The 14,609-nt window shown below is 35.2% G+C and overlaps 2 protein-coding genes and 1 long non-coding RNA gene across 4 annotated transcripts; 2 read left to right on the plus strand and 1 right to left on the minus strand.

Annotated features, from left to right (window-relative positions):
• Positions 1 to 354: 354 nt before the first annotated feature.
• LOC108223769 (uncharacterized) lies at positions 355 to 1,698 on the plus strand. The gene has a single exon (XM_017398184.1). The coding sequence runs from the start codon at positions 355 to 357 to the stop codon at positions 1,696 to 1,698; it is 1,344 nt and encodes a 447-aa protein (XP_017253673.1).
• A 1,220-nt stretch (positions 1,699 to 2,918) lies between these two features.
• On the plus strand, positions 2,919 to 14,279 carry LOC108211056 (uncharacterized). Its single transcript, XR_010288103.1, has 4 exons — positions 2,919 to 3,725; positions 4,643 to 6,174; positions 8,437 to 8,542; positions 13,700 to 14,279. It is a non-coding gene; the product is annotated as an uncharacterized LOC108211056 (long non-coding RNA).
• Positions 5,756 to 10,379, minus strand: LOC108211038 (potassium channel KAT3). 2 transcript variants are annotated; one of them, XM_017382529.2, is made up of 11 exons: positions 9,618 to 10,379; positions 9,318 to 9,533; positions 9,065 to 9,220; positions 8,907 to 8,964; positions 8,486 to 8,803; positions 7,550 to 7,789; positions 7,303 to 7,401; positions 7,189 to 7,221; positions 6,921 to 7,106; positions 6,142 to 6,805; positions 5,756 to 5,908 (listed from the first exon to the last, which is right to left on the minus strand). In XM_017382529.2, the coding sequence occupies exons 1-11, from the start codon at positions 9,794 to 9,796 to the stop codon at positions 5,781 to 5,783; spliced, it is 2,277 nt and encodes a 758-aa protein (XP_017238018.1). In that variant the 5' UTR covers positions 9,797 to 10,379; the 3' UTR covers positions 5,756 to 5,780. The 2 variants fall into 2 exon arrangements, with proteins under 2 accessions (XP_017238018.1, XP_017238009.1); XM_017382520.2 differs by having other exon boundaries at positions 6,142 to 6,808.
• Positions 14,280 to 14,609: the final 330 nt, after the last annotated feature.

Genomic DNA, 14,609 nt, shown 5'->3' on the forward strand with positions numbered 1-14,609 from the left:
CAGTGGAGGACTACTTCTTGCATCGGTCCTCGTGAAACGACCCGGGCCATGTGTTTCTTTTGTTTTCAGCATTGCGTGAGTGAAGGAAAAAGCGGCCAGTCCCACCATGGTGGGCTGAGCCACTTTGGCAGACTTTAAATATTTTATCAATTTCCTTGCCTCGTGAAGTGTGTTATTAATCAGACATATGTGCTGCAGTTCTTCTTCTGTTTATTTTTCCTGTATAATGTTAATATTAACGTTATATAACGTATATAATTTTTCCAACGGCTATTATTTTTACTTCTATAAATATAAAATTTTCCTGCCACATTACTCATGTTCTTTGCTTTTTAAAAATTCTTCTACCGAAATATGAATCCAAATAATCCTCATTTTCATATGAATCAAAATCCTCATTTTCATATGGATCAAACACCCTCACTAGAAACTTTAAGGAAAGAATTTATTCATGAGTTCTGCTACGATGATACTGAAGACAATCGTATGCTCGAACTTTACCATGAAATACATGGACAAAGCTCAGCATCCATGTCTCGGAAAAGTATATACAGAGATCGTGAAGCAGGCCATCAACGTCTAGAGAAAGATTATTTTTCACCAAATCCTGTTTATCCTGAACAGATATTTCGACGAAGATTTCGTATGGGAAGACATGTCTTTCTTCGTATTGTGGATGCTCTTTCAAATTTCGATCCATACTTTCAACAAAGGAATGATGCAGTAGGAAGAAAAGGGCTATCACCTTTACAAAAATGTACTGCAGCAATGCGTATGTTGGCGTATGGAATATCTGCTGATGCTGTTGACGATTATGTTCGTATTGGAGAGACTACTGCGATAGAATGCTTGAAAAAATTTGTTTCTGATGTCATTACGATATTTGGAGGTGAGTACCTGCGAAAACCGAACTCTAATGACGTACAACGTCTTTTACAGATGGGTGAGGCTCGTGGCTTTCCTGGTATGATGGGTAGTATTGATTGTATGCACTGGCAATGGAAGAATTGTCCTAAAGCATGGAAGGGCATGTTCATGAATGGTCACAAAGGAGTTGCAACAATCGTACTGGAAGCGGTTGCTTCATCTGATCTATGGATATGGCATGCATTTTTCGGAGTCGCTGGATCAAATAATGACATAAATGTTTTAGATCGATCACCAGTCTTCGATGAGGTGTTACAAGGTCATGCTCCTGAGGTAAATTATACTATCAATGGAAATCATTATAATAAGGGATATTATTTGACGGATGGAATATATCCAGAATGGGCGACATTCGTTAAAACAATACCACGTCCACAAAATGATAAGAGGAAGTTATTTTCAAAATATCAAGAAAGTCAGAGAAAAGATGTGGAACGAACATTTGGTGTGTTACAGGCCCGTTTCGCAATTGTACGTGGTCCGGCACGATTTTGGGACAAAGCAGATCTCGGAAAAATTATGAGAGCATGCATCATAATGCATAATATGATTGTTGAAGACGAGAGGGACACATATGCCACTCAGTTCGGTCCATTACCAATTTATGATGATGCAACAAATGGCTTATCGCAACCAAACCTGGGTGAAGAACCTTTTGTCCCGTATGAAACGTATATTCAGAACACTATACAAATACGTGATAAACGGACACATCGTCAGCTACAAAATGACTTGGTTGAGCATATCTCGCAGTTCCACAATAACCGTTGATTATTTTCATATTGTAACGTTTAAATTTAATATTTTCTCGTGTGGTGTTTTTCTATTTCATGTTTATTAATAATATGATACATTTTAATTAAGAGCCATGTTTTTTATTTTAATAATATGTTAAATATTTATTCATTTGGATTTGATTAATATAATATTATTACATTAAGTTATTAAATTCTAAAATAATATATCAAATATATAATATAATAAGAATAAAATAAGAATAAAATGGTGCCTGTAAAACTTGGCAAGTGGGCTTGCATTGGAGTGTTGGGGCCATTTTTTCTGCCGAGCCATTTCAAGCTGATGTGGCAGATAAAGCTGCAGTTGAGATTGTGAACCGGTCCGCAACACTGTGGGTGCTCTAAGGGCAACATGGCTTTGTTTATTGATATTTGGACATACAAAACTGGACCCCCTCTTGAAGCCGATGAACGGGATTCACAAAAATGCTATACCACTCCTCTACGACCTGTCTCTTATTTTGTTCCAGCTACACACGGACCTGGACTCTCGACCAAAAGCTTAAACAAGTACGAGCATCTCCGATGAGATGAGATTGGGCATAATTATTTGCTAAATTCGACAGACATGTTGGTTATAATTTAAAAATAATATGTTATTAATATATTTAAATTGTTAAAATTAAAATAGAATATATCAGTTTAATATAGTAATAAATGATGTGTAATCTTTTTACATATTTCCTACGGGCTTGTAGAGGCTTGACAAATATAGTAGATAACATATAGATATGGTTGGAGCGTGAATTTTTAAGAGGTCGGATATATTTTATTTTTAAGTATGTCAAATCACATTTTAACTAAGAGTTTACTATCGTTGGAAATGCTCTAAATACTTCTGATACTTTTCATTTTTTTATCACTTTACATGAATTTTAAAATATTTATGAAATATAATTTATTTTTAGCAAAAATATTTAAATAGTTAGATTTTAGATTTTATTCAAAAAAATTAAATCTATAAATTATAATCTGTAAAAATTTTAAAGTATTTGTTAAATCCCGTCCCAAAATAAAGAACCGGGAAAGGAGCAAGATATTACAGCAAAAACAACTTGCCCATTTGGTTAATGAATAGATTTTTTTAACTTCGATTAATTATTACATACAATATAAAACACTTATTATCTAATTGAGCATACCTGGCTACTAGAGTTGGAGGATGCTCATAATACGAAGAAACAGGGTCCAAGCCACCCTCTGGCGAATGCGGTTTTTTGGGGTGAATATAACTTCCCAGTCAATACTCAATTAGCCAACTTTTGTATTTTGGCAAAATCATTTACACAGTTGCACAAAAATTAGTCAAAATTAAGGCAATTAATGCATATATCCTTTTCTTTTCTTTTTTTGTACTATATCATTTTTTGTTTATTTGTTTTCTTGTAAATTATACTATATCTCATGCAATCTCAGTCCATTCTTTTTCTGTTGGTCTAGTGGTCAGTGGACCAATTGTTGATTATGAAAATTTTGCCTCACTCTTGGTTAATAGTAAAAGATTAGGGAGGTTGCGGAGAAAACCACTGCGGCTTCCTCGCTTATCGCCTAATAAAATGAGTATTGAGTAGTAACAACAAGTCTATTCATGAACCAAAGCCAATTGTCTAATTAGGATCTGGTGGGAATTTTCGGGTGTTAGGTCCTATTACCACTGTATCCATTATTACCGTTGTGGAGGTTTGAATATTCGTAAAAACGCTACGATCGTCTTCGTTTCTGTTAGGATTAATCTTCGCGTAGCGTTTACACGATCTGTTGTTTTCTTTTCAAATTGGAAATGCTAGATTATCGGACGTTAATAACTGATTGTTCTTGACATTACTTCCAGATTTTATGAGATCTGGGCCCATTTTTCCTTTTTTAATTGCTATGTACGGCAATTCCAACTGCCATTTCCTTTAACAGTTGCTGATTACAGGACAACTTAGAATCCACGAAGGTTTTAGAACATATGAAGAGTCAGGCTAAAATTGAAGGATTGGTCCTTATTTACACAAGGTACATGACTTATAACATCATCACTGTCGCTTGTTGTTTAAGCTTATTCTTCTGTATCCTGAACAGAAAATAATAATGTACAACCCTGATACGTATTAATATCTTTGATTCAAATATGATATTTATGTAGACATTACAGGAATGGGTGTAGTGAGTGTTTAAGCCTGCCCAAACAATTACAAAGTGATTGGTGGTTAGATCAGAGGATTGAAATTTTATCTTTTTAATGACTGTATCACTTCTTCTGGAAATCAGAGTTATCTCGTTGTTTCTTTACTGCATAAGGACACCTTCAGGACAAGTTTCTTCATATATATACATTACGGGTTTTTTTTTATGCTTTACAGTTTTTCTATATCCTTGTGACCTAAAGTTGCTAGGAGGACTATTGTGATAAAGGAAAAGATGTTTACTCTGTTAAGCATCTGCTGAAAAATTTCGATCTGATTATAATCACAAATAAGTTTAGTGGGATGGAGAAATTTTTTAATTCACATTCTCTGCTTGCCTTATTTGTGATTGTCAGCATCATATTTATTGCTTTGTTTGCACCTAAAAATCTTTAATTGTGTCTTTGAATACCATAAACTCCTAATTTTGATATCTATCCACATTTTTCATGCTCTTCTGCATCTCTTTCCCATGATTTAAATTATATATAATGTATGGTATTTTAGCCGTGGAAATTTTGGGTACTGGGTCAGGTCGAGTCCGTTAACAGTCTTGGTATAATCACATTTGTATTATTTATCTATCATGTGTATATATTTTATGGAGTCTAGTCGTTGTCGAGTTGGAAAATTATTATTGGTGGTGGATTGGTAATTTTATCTCTTTTGTTTGACTTGCTTCTTGCGATAATTCGTTTAGCAGTTCTCAGAGATTTTCTAATAATTTAACTTACATTTCTTGTTCAGGTGTGCTTCCTTCCTGGCAATCGTGCACTTGGTGCCAGAAAGGAAATTGCTAAGGGAAAGACTATGAGATTGCTCACTTTTGAAGATATAGAAAACCTAAAGATTGCAGAAGGAATTGGCAAAAACATGCTTTGAGATATAATCCGAAACTTCCACACGTCTTGCTCCAGAAATAGCTTAATCCAGTGAAGGCTAGTTGAACTCTTAAATTATCTAGTACTTTCATATGCCTGGTTTCATAAATATTTCTGTCTAATTCTAAGCAGGAAACCTGTCAAGAAGGTCATGATGGTAAAAACAAAGTTCCAATTATTTACGTGGCATATTTACCAAATCTACCGACGGTCACAATCTCTTACATCCTGAAATGTCGAACCATTGTTCGTCATATATCGTATCATAGAAAATCTAAAGTATGATTCACATGTTTTATATTATTGGACTAGGTTTTCTTATATGTATTGCCGCTCATTCAATTATATGATGAATGATTTATATTTTTAGGTGAAACACTATAATTGCTAATTAGAGAGATCAATATAATATCACTGAATGATTGTATTTATTTTTATTACTGAAGCTCGTCCATTATCCCTTAAAAGCACTAAGAGGAAATCACACACTGTCTGCAGCATTAACCTATGCGAAATTTCCAGCTTGTTTTTTCTCTAAATGGAACCATGTAATGAACATTGTTGATTTTTGTATCTTAAAGTAGTGGTCCTAGCCATTATGTTGGAATATACCATTGATATCTAGAGGGCTAAGTCGATACTGTAGCCCATAACTGTGTCCCGCCTTCTATGAGCAAAATAAGATTTCCTAATCAAGTAAATCTGTATTGGAAACAGTTCATACATATGGCGTGATACATCATTGCAGTGTTGCATGTTTTTTTGCTTCTGCTGAGTCTAGCAACAAATGTTGATGTTGTCTGTTGGGAGTGCTTTGGAGCAACTTTGTAGTTTGGCTTGTTCAATTTCCACTTTCCTGTATGCGTGTGTATCCTCAGAGCTTGATTAGAAATCTAGATTAAATACAGTGGCAAACTCATTTTAAACTACTACTGTATTATTTTGTTACTTGAAGTGCAGATCTCTAGGCATTTCTATGTAGGCTTTAATTATCATTGTATGTATCATACGCTTTCATATGTTTCTGGTATGAGAAATAAATGGTCTTCATCTCGGATGAGATTTAAGTCATCTATCTCTGCATTCTCTGAATTTACAACTTTTGTAATATTATAGCCTCCAAACTTTTGACCTGCAATTTGACAAGATGCAAAAAATTAAATTAATGAAAATCAAAGTGAGAATAGTTCATTCAAATAGCAATAATCGCCTCCTGAAAAGAAAAATAGCAATAACCACCTAGTTTAGAAATCTGAGTTTCTTTTGATTTCAGTTTAAATTTGAATTTTTCCAATATCAAATCAAACTGATGGGTTACTGTCTGCTGTTTCAGGTTTCTGTTATTTATGGTTGAACAAAGCGTACCTGCAGTATGAAATAGCTCTTCCATGGAATCAGGTAGGATCATTAACTTCCCAGGATGCTTTGGTAGTGTATTGTCCTTTATAAACTTCAAGTGAACTGTGACTCTCCTTCTACTGAATTTAACAACATCAGCATCAGTAGGATGGGTCGAACTATTTGAGCCAAATGATGTAGAATTTTTAACAAATGGAGTGAAATAAGTGATTGGACCATTTGATGGTGGTTTAAATTGGTCACTCCTGGTGGTTTCTGATGTGTCTGAAAGAACATCTACCCTGTGTTCATCTGTTACACTTTTAATTTCATAATCTTGTGCAAGGTTGTCAATAGATTTGCTTCCTAGCTGTTCTGATAGAGCTTTTGGTGTCCACCCTCTGGCATCTGGCTTGTTCTTACTTATATTTCTTTCGAACAACATCCTTGGAGTATTAAGCTGCCCCTTGCAAAAATTATGAAGAGCAGTCTGGTCATACATTGTTGAGTTTAAATCCATCCTATATGTATGAAGAGCCCTCGAACGCCCTGATTGTACCTTCTCTTCAACTTCTAATTTCTTTGATTCTTGAGGCATTAGGTCTTCATTAGAAACATCTTTTGTGTCATAAGATTGGGTTTTTTCGGATTCACCGTCTAGCACCTGACTGGAGTCTGATTTCTGACAATTCTGCTGTAAAAGGCTATTTCTATTAAATCCTTTTACTTTTTAGATTTCAGAAACAAGTAAACCAATATTTCCAGAAAAGTGCATATCCATTTTTGTGAAGTTTAAAATTTAATACCTGGTAAAAGTTGTTCATGATAATTTGTCCTTCTTCAGCATTTGCCTGAATAATGCCCATAAGAGCAGGTCCACTCAGTCTTAGTATTTGAGAAATTTTAGTGGTTCGAGCAGTAAATGGCTGTGGCCTGTGGCACAAAACCCCTAGTTCTCCAAACACATCCCCTGGAGTTGCCTTGCAGAGGACCTGCAACAATGTTAGGAATATATATCAGGATCAATGGCTAGATGCACTGTAAATTATTATGTACTTATTGGAGATGACGTACTTGATCATGGCCGTTAATATTTTTTATCAAATCCTGCCATGACAAAATAGCCTTATCAGCAACTATGTAAAAGATTTCAAGATAATAAATGAGATGTGTAAGAAGCTAACTCACCACTGCTCCTGAGACTAGTATGTACAAGTCTGTTGGAGCCTCATTTTGTAGAATCACGTCTTCCTTTGGTGAATAATAATCAGCTTCTATTTCAGTGACCTTCAGTCAAACAGTTTCTTGTGTTAGAACCTCGTAGCTATTATGCATATATGCATGAGAACAACGGAAGAGCCTCACTGAATTAGGCACTGCTATCATATATGTATGTAACAGGACAAAATGATTAAATTAGGCAGAAAAAGAATACCAGTTGGAACAGGTAGTCAACAGAAACTCCTTGAAAAAGTTTGGCATTCTGAATAACTGGAAAATAGAGATGATGTGCGATGCTCAAGCGTATTGCTTTTGGCAGACTATTTAAGGTCTCTTGCTGTTTTAATCCTTCTGTTCTGAACTTGAGGCATATGTGTGACAAGAGTTGATCCTTAATAGCAGAGGGTAATTGGTTGTGTTTTGCAAATTCTGATGCTGCTCTGATGGTATCCCTCTGCAACACCAAGCACAAATGTACAACAAATTAATGTTCACAGACTTAACTAAACATCATTTTTACTATAAAGTTGACATGAAAATATATTTAATGGCCGATCATAGATTAGCATTTTGGGGCATAATTCCCTAACAAAAACTCTTTATATATTATATTTATAATGTTGTACCATGCTCGAATTTATGTGCTCCCCTCTTAACTTTTCCTTGTTACCTTTATAGTAAGAGATGAACATTTAAGAACTTTATACCTATATATATAGTTTTGTAAATTTTTTAGGCTGGTAGATATTTACACCTGATTTTGGCTTAAAACTACTTCTTATATTCAAACATAACATGAGTGTGGGTAAGGGACATTTTAAAATAGTGATTTGTGTGTGTGTGTGTGTGTGTGTTTATAGCTCTGGCAATAGGGTTCAAATCCCTGTCTACAGCTTTAGAGAACTGGAGGCAATATAACAATGTTAATCTGTCCCCAGTTATAATTTCATTGGTTATAAAGTATGCAAGGATTTTGAATATTTTCCCGTATAGTTTCTATTTCCAGTGAAGAATATAATAGAACTCCTAATTATATTGGGAATTTACTTGCTATTGTATCTTCTATGGACCTGATAAATGAAGCAAATTATTTTTATGCAGATTAAAAAATGGTATGGAAAGGGAAGATAGATGTGTATAAAGGGCATACAAAATCTCTAGTGCAGCTGGTCCAGTGAACAACGAGATTTGTCATGTTCCCAATGAGGTATGATGTCAATCCCAGATTAAATAGCATGTAGAAGATATCAAACAGCATCTCTCTTGTGTTCTCAGCATGCAAGTCGCCATATCCTGTCGTAGTTAGTGTTACTATCGACCAGTATATGGAAATAACATATCTTTCCCATAGGCTTTCTTCCTTAAATTTTTGGTAGACCGAACCAATCCAGGTTCTTTCTGGATTAGGATATCTATCTGCAATCAAGTAGTTAAAGCATCCAGCACAGTGTACTGCGAAAAGAGTCACCTGTCATTCAGAAATTAAAGAATGTGAAATAGTGCATATATAACGATTTGTGTAACCTAGGTTTATCCCTCTCAAAGGAATTAGTGAATCTTTTAGTGCTTACCGAGATTAGCTTGGTGCATCGAATCCAAAAGTAGTTGAATCTTATGTCCTTTTCAAGTCTGAAGGAAAGGAAACCTGCTTGGTAAAAATCTTGGCCTGACCGATAAAATTTAAAAACATATGTTGGAAACCAGTCAAAATTTGGATTTAGTGACCAACCTTGCAAACAGGCAACTAACTCGCCTCAGACGCCATAGTCTAAGCATGTTGAGGACTTTAAAAGTTAGTCCACCGCTACGATCCGTAAGAAGGAGACTTAGAGGCTGTAATGGTGCAGTTGAGCAGACGTCAAAGATAAACCATGTCGATAAGTACCTGTATACAGGTTATTGTTAGTGAGAGCGTCAGTAGGGACCCTGACATAAGACATCTTGGCAGAAGTGGAAGATTTGATCAAATGCTGCACATTTACCTGAATGATATCCTCTTTGGTTCATACACAAGAAGATAAGACTGGCTATCAACATATGCCACAAAGAAGGTGAGGATGATATCAATAGCAAAGAAAGCATTGACAATGTTGTCCAAAATGAAAAGTGGGTTCTGCTTGTAAGTTAGAAATGCAAACTCAAATGGGCATATCCAAGCTGAGTAAATGACTAAGATAACTAAAAACATCTCCCAAGCCCTGAAACGGAGAAAAAAAGATGATGAGTAACATGGTAAATATATGTCACATTACCTTACTGAATGACAGGTTCACGAGTATCACCTGTAACAGGGACTAAATGGGGAAATTATGTACTTTGGGAGTCTGGTTGCTTGATTAATATTGGATCCAAGAGATGGGAGAAGATCCTTTGAGAAGAAGCCTCTCTGGGAGCCTACATCCATTTGGAACTCGTCAAGACAGAACTGATGTAAAAAGTTTTTAGTTCTGGAGAATGACATTTTGTGCTGAACTAGTTTGTTACTATTCTATGGGTGGTAAGGCAAGTCTCTCACAGAACTTTATTTAAATAGAAGAAAACCAGAGGATGTCACAAGTATAGATGGCTCATTCCTGTACTTTTCCTTATATATGATTTTATCGATAAAATATGCTTTGGACATATATGGAAAGTTTATGCCAATAGTCCATCATTAAGGTTAGAAAAGAGATTGAAAATTTATGAAAAGGGCTTTGTTTGTAAGGTAGAAATGGACTAAACAAAGTCTAGACTGAACAAAGTAAGATGAACTGGTAGTCTATGTGGCAACATACAGAGAAACAACTGTCTTTAATGCTAACAGGCATGGACAAGCTCTCGGAGTGAGAATAAAAAATGGTTCTGGTTGCGTTCCAATGGTGGAAGCTCCATCATCTTTACTTGTAGAGTTGTGGGACAGATTTGAGTGAAATATATGGTGTTTTCATTTCAAAATTCTAAATATAGACCAAACAACTATTGTATTAAGATTAGGAGGCTGGTCAGGGTTTTGTTTCGTGGATGCCCCGTGGACCAATAGGAGCTTGTTTGCCGAAAGTTAGCATTCTTAAGAGGTTTCTCTTAACAACTACCAGTTTGAAGTTCCTATCCTTTCTAATAAATTTGATGGCTTATTGTACTTAATACTTAACCATATGTGTGAAATGAATTCCTGCCATATATCTTAGGTCCCTCCCTCCGTCCTGTTCTTCCCCTCCTCTCTAGGCATGCTTTTCTTTCCTCATCTTTTCATTATAAGCAGATTCAGTATGACTGACTATTTTCTGATTATTTTACTGATGCGGTAGATCAAGCTAATATGACTTTTACTGGTTTCCCTGCTGTAGTGTCTACTTGTGTGTCTCAAGAGAACTATATTGATAACTAAATTATTAGATATTAATTATCTTATTAGATATGAATACGCTAATATGCTAAATTGAAGTTTTGCGACATAAATGATTACAGGTGGAAGAGAATTGCAACCTGAATGAACAATGTTCTATTTTGCTTTGTAAGAATGCGAGGGTAGACCCGGAATATGACCCATTGGCATCTTTTAAGAGTTTATCCATAGGAGTCTATAGTGCAGGGTGGGGACAGTTATTTTACAATCTGTAGAATATTTTCGATTTGAGGTGAGGCGAAATTATAATGTGCACACATAGTAGGCTCTTCTACAGGCCTGCGTGATTTACTATATAAATTTTCAACATTAACTAGATATATAAATAGTATTCCTGATAAATTTTATACATAAAGGCGTTTATATATTAGATTCACTTGGAACATAGTTAAGTCTTTATAAATATTTTCAATATGATCTATCAGTTTGTATCACCCTACCTATATACATGCAATTATGGAGGCAAATCTACATATGTATATATCAAATAGAAAATCCATATTATCAAGGTAGAAATATAGCACGAGCATTACATGTGAAAATATATATGCCTCAATACACTACACAGGACGGTTTTACAGTTGGTCGGCTCCACTAATAATCTGCCTAAGATGTCCTACACTTTAGATTTATGTCCTACATCTTAGATCTCCTGTGAGCACTGAGCGCCCAATCTTTTTGCATGCTGCCGCATTATTTGTTACTTATAATTTTATTATACAAGGCAGCAATCATACAAAAAGTCAAAAAGATAGAGACAGGCATGAGAGGGGAAGGTCCTGCAATTGAGAAGTGGGTTTAATACATAAGCGATAAACTCAGCAATATGCATTAAGGCATTGTGCCACAATCACGTATAAAAAGAAATCTAATAAAGTGATCTTAAAGTAGTAGTAGTCTTCATTTTTCTTGTGAGGTGTGACTGACTTTATTAGAATAATCAAGAAAGTCTTGTACAGTTGGTCTTTCAAATGATTTTTTTTTTTTGCCAGAGGTCTTTCAAATGATTAAGTAATCCAACTTCTACAAGTGAGAAGCTCATTTTAGAACTGAAAATTGATATAATTACAAGCAGCCAAGAAACATGTAGCAAAATTTTACTACTAGTCTTATGTATAATGTGACATTATATATTGATCATAGTTTTAATTTCACATTTTATGTGTCTATTTAATACTTCAAAGAATTGTCGAGCAGGCATGCATGCATAAGAAATTACAGAAGGTAGTAGGAAATTTATTAGATATTATATCGTTTTTATCATTATGATAATGGTTACGATAATCATTGTAGTTATAATCACGATTGTTAATATATTTAATATACTGCTAAGGACGTATCTACCCCATCAAAAGCAAACTCCCATTGGACTTCTCCAGAGAGAAACAGAGAATATTAGGATGATTAAAAGTTGGCAGGTATAGGAAAAGGGGAATTTGATAAAGCAATCTGAAGGGAAGTCACAGTATCCAACTAGTATATGATCTGAATTTCATTTCTTCTGAAGGAATACATAATATTCTTGTGAGTTGGTGCAACTCACTGTTAATTAGCAGCCCTTAATGTGCCACGGCTAGTGTTTGAGTCAAACATGAGGATGGTCACGGATCATAAATAACAAATTAAGGACTGAAATATAAAGGCAGTGAAGCGGGTGTGTTATCGTATTATTCCTTACCTATATATATGCTCACACAGTCACATTCATACACCAGCCATGCTAGACTACAAAGTACAAGTTAATTAAACAGGTGTTTTTATATATTACAAACAAAATATCAGATTCAGTTTTTATTATAATTTTTTTGGTAGATCCTAGTATAAATTTGGAGAAGTTTGTACATTTATATGGTGAAATCTAAAAGTTTGTTGAATCTTGTACATTTATATGGTGAAATCTAAAAGTTTGTTGAGTTTGGATTTTAAGAAGTTTGTAGACGAACTTGACCCTACTCTGTGTGTTGTCTGTGTGTGGTCTTGATGGTAAAGGGATGGCCAGGACGGATTGGGGATGCAGTGGTCCGGACCAACGGTGGTCCTCCATTGAAAGTCGCCCTAATTTTAGAAACCTTGCGAGTGTGTGTCCAACTTCTGGCCAAGTTCAGGCCCTCTGTGTAGTTGATGAGAGAAGATATATTTAGGTCTGTAATTAATGGTGACAGTTCCAGCTATGTGCAATATCTTCTATTTGGATTCTGGGCTTGCATTAAAGTAACTAATATGATACCATCAAAGCATCTATTGCAACTTGATAGGATAATTATAAAAAAAAATTCTGATCAGAATTTGTTGCCTCAGTTTGATACTTGCATATAATATAGGAATGGTGTCTCGTACTTTTACTGACCGACTAAACGACATACTTGTTGTTGGAACGTATTCAAGAAGTTTCAACCCCCAAAATTCTTAGAAGAAACTTGTTGTGTAAGATCATGCTTCTGTCTGATAAACAAGCAGGTTTCAAATAGTTGTTGTTTTGCATGTAACTCTGTGTTGAATAACTAGTGAAAAGATGGTTTGATCATAGATATGCTCGTTGTCTCCACAACTGTATGTACGGTTCTAATTGAATTGATTAGACATTTTGATTTGGTGGACGCCACTTATAAGAACATCATTACTTGTGTATGTAAGATATACAATACACCATACATCGCAAAGATCAAGGAAGCAAATCCCGGATAAAACTGGCAATGAACTGATAGCAAATCCAGTGCTCTCAGACATCATACTTGAAGATCGAAGTTAGTAGATAGAATGTAACATTTCACATCAGTTAGATAATAATGAGTATATGGTCTTTATAAGCATAAACAACACGTGTTGAGTTGTTGGATCCGGTGTGCATTCAGTTGCGAGTTTGGATGTTATAAATGATATCATAGCTCTCCTGGCCGGAAGTGCAAAGGCACTGACCGGGTTTAGTGATACAATTTGTTGTTTCAAGTCTTGATCATTAGTGAATTTGTAAAATGACAGGGGGCACATGGTAGGAAGGCTAAAAACTTGAGATCATAGTAGTTGGGTGACCCCTAATTGAAGGGGCACTTGTGTTTGGTTACTAGCGGTCGTGGCCTCACTGAGCTCTTTGCAGAGCCACTGTCTACATGCTTTTAAGCTTTCATATATGGAGTGGGTCATAATACACATGTATTAACATTTGCAAGAAGCTGTCCAGTGTGCTATTCCAATATGTTTTCCTTCTCACTCTCTCGTAGCTGGAGTCTACTCAAACATGTACTACATCTTCAGATATTTGTTTCTCAACCCCATGGTGTTTCTCATGTCAATGAAGTGAAACCAAGGGAGATTGGCATTATGGAGAACGTGTGAAGTGACAGAATCTAGGACCAATGTAATGTCCCATTAGTTCATTACAGTCATATGCATCCAAAATGATGAGCAGGCCTGACTTTGCTAGGCCATATACAATACGGCTTCTCACCATCTCTGCGATTAGTTTATATTTCTATGGATGAAAATAAAATTTGAATTATGTTATGACTTATGAGTGTACAAATTATATTTCTTCATTACATTACTTTTGTCCTATACAGGTGATCGCACTCCAAGAAATCCTTCATTCTCTAATTCCTTTACTCAATTTTTTCTTTAATCTCGTAAGAAGTTCTTATATTCATCATTTAGGATGAGCAAGGCCCCAGCCAACTGTGTTGTGAGTTGTGACAAGAAATTCTTGTCTGTTCAGGGGGATGTTTGCTGTTTGACTCACCGCGCGTGTTTTGAGAAAAAAATTCTCAACACATAAATGATTATTCCCTCCATCCGGCTTTATGTTATTTTTGGACACTTTTGAGACTTCTATAAAAAAATACTTTCATAATATTCTTTTAAAAAAAATTGCCAAAATAAAAGTTTAACATTTTAA

The sequence above is a fragment of the Daucus carota genome, chromosome 1 (assembly GCF_001625215.2).
Source record: "Daucus carota subsp. sativus chromosome 1, DH1 v3.0, whole genome shotgun sequence".
In the NCBI taxonomy this organism is placed as follows: Eukaryota; Viridiplantae; Streptophyta; class Magnoliopsida; order Apiales; family Apiaceae; genus Daucus; species Daucus carota.

Coding starts and splice junctions, on each gene's coding strand:
- LOC108223769 (XM_017398184.1), top strand. CDS start 355: ATGAATCCAAATAATCCTCATTTTCATATGAATCAAAATCCTCATTTT.
- LOC108211038 (XM_017382520.2), bottom strand. CDS start 9,796: ATGTCATTCTCCAGAACTAAAAACTTTTTACATCAGTTCTGTCTTGAC. Junction 7,402..7,549: donor TTGACTACCTGTTCCAACTG/GTATTCTTTTTC, acceptor GTTTGACTGAAG/GTCACTGAAATAGAAGCTGA. Junction 5,909..6,141: donor AGAGCTATTTCATACTGCAG/GTACGCTTTGTT, acceptor GTCAAATTGCAG/GTCAAAAGTTTGGAGGCTAT.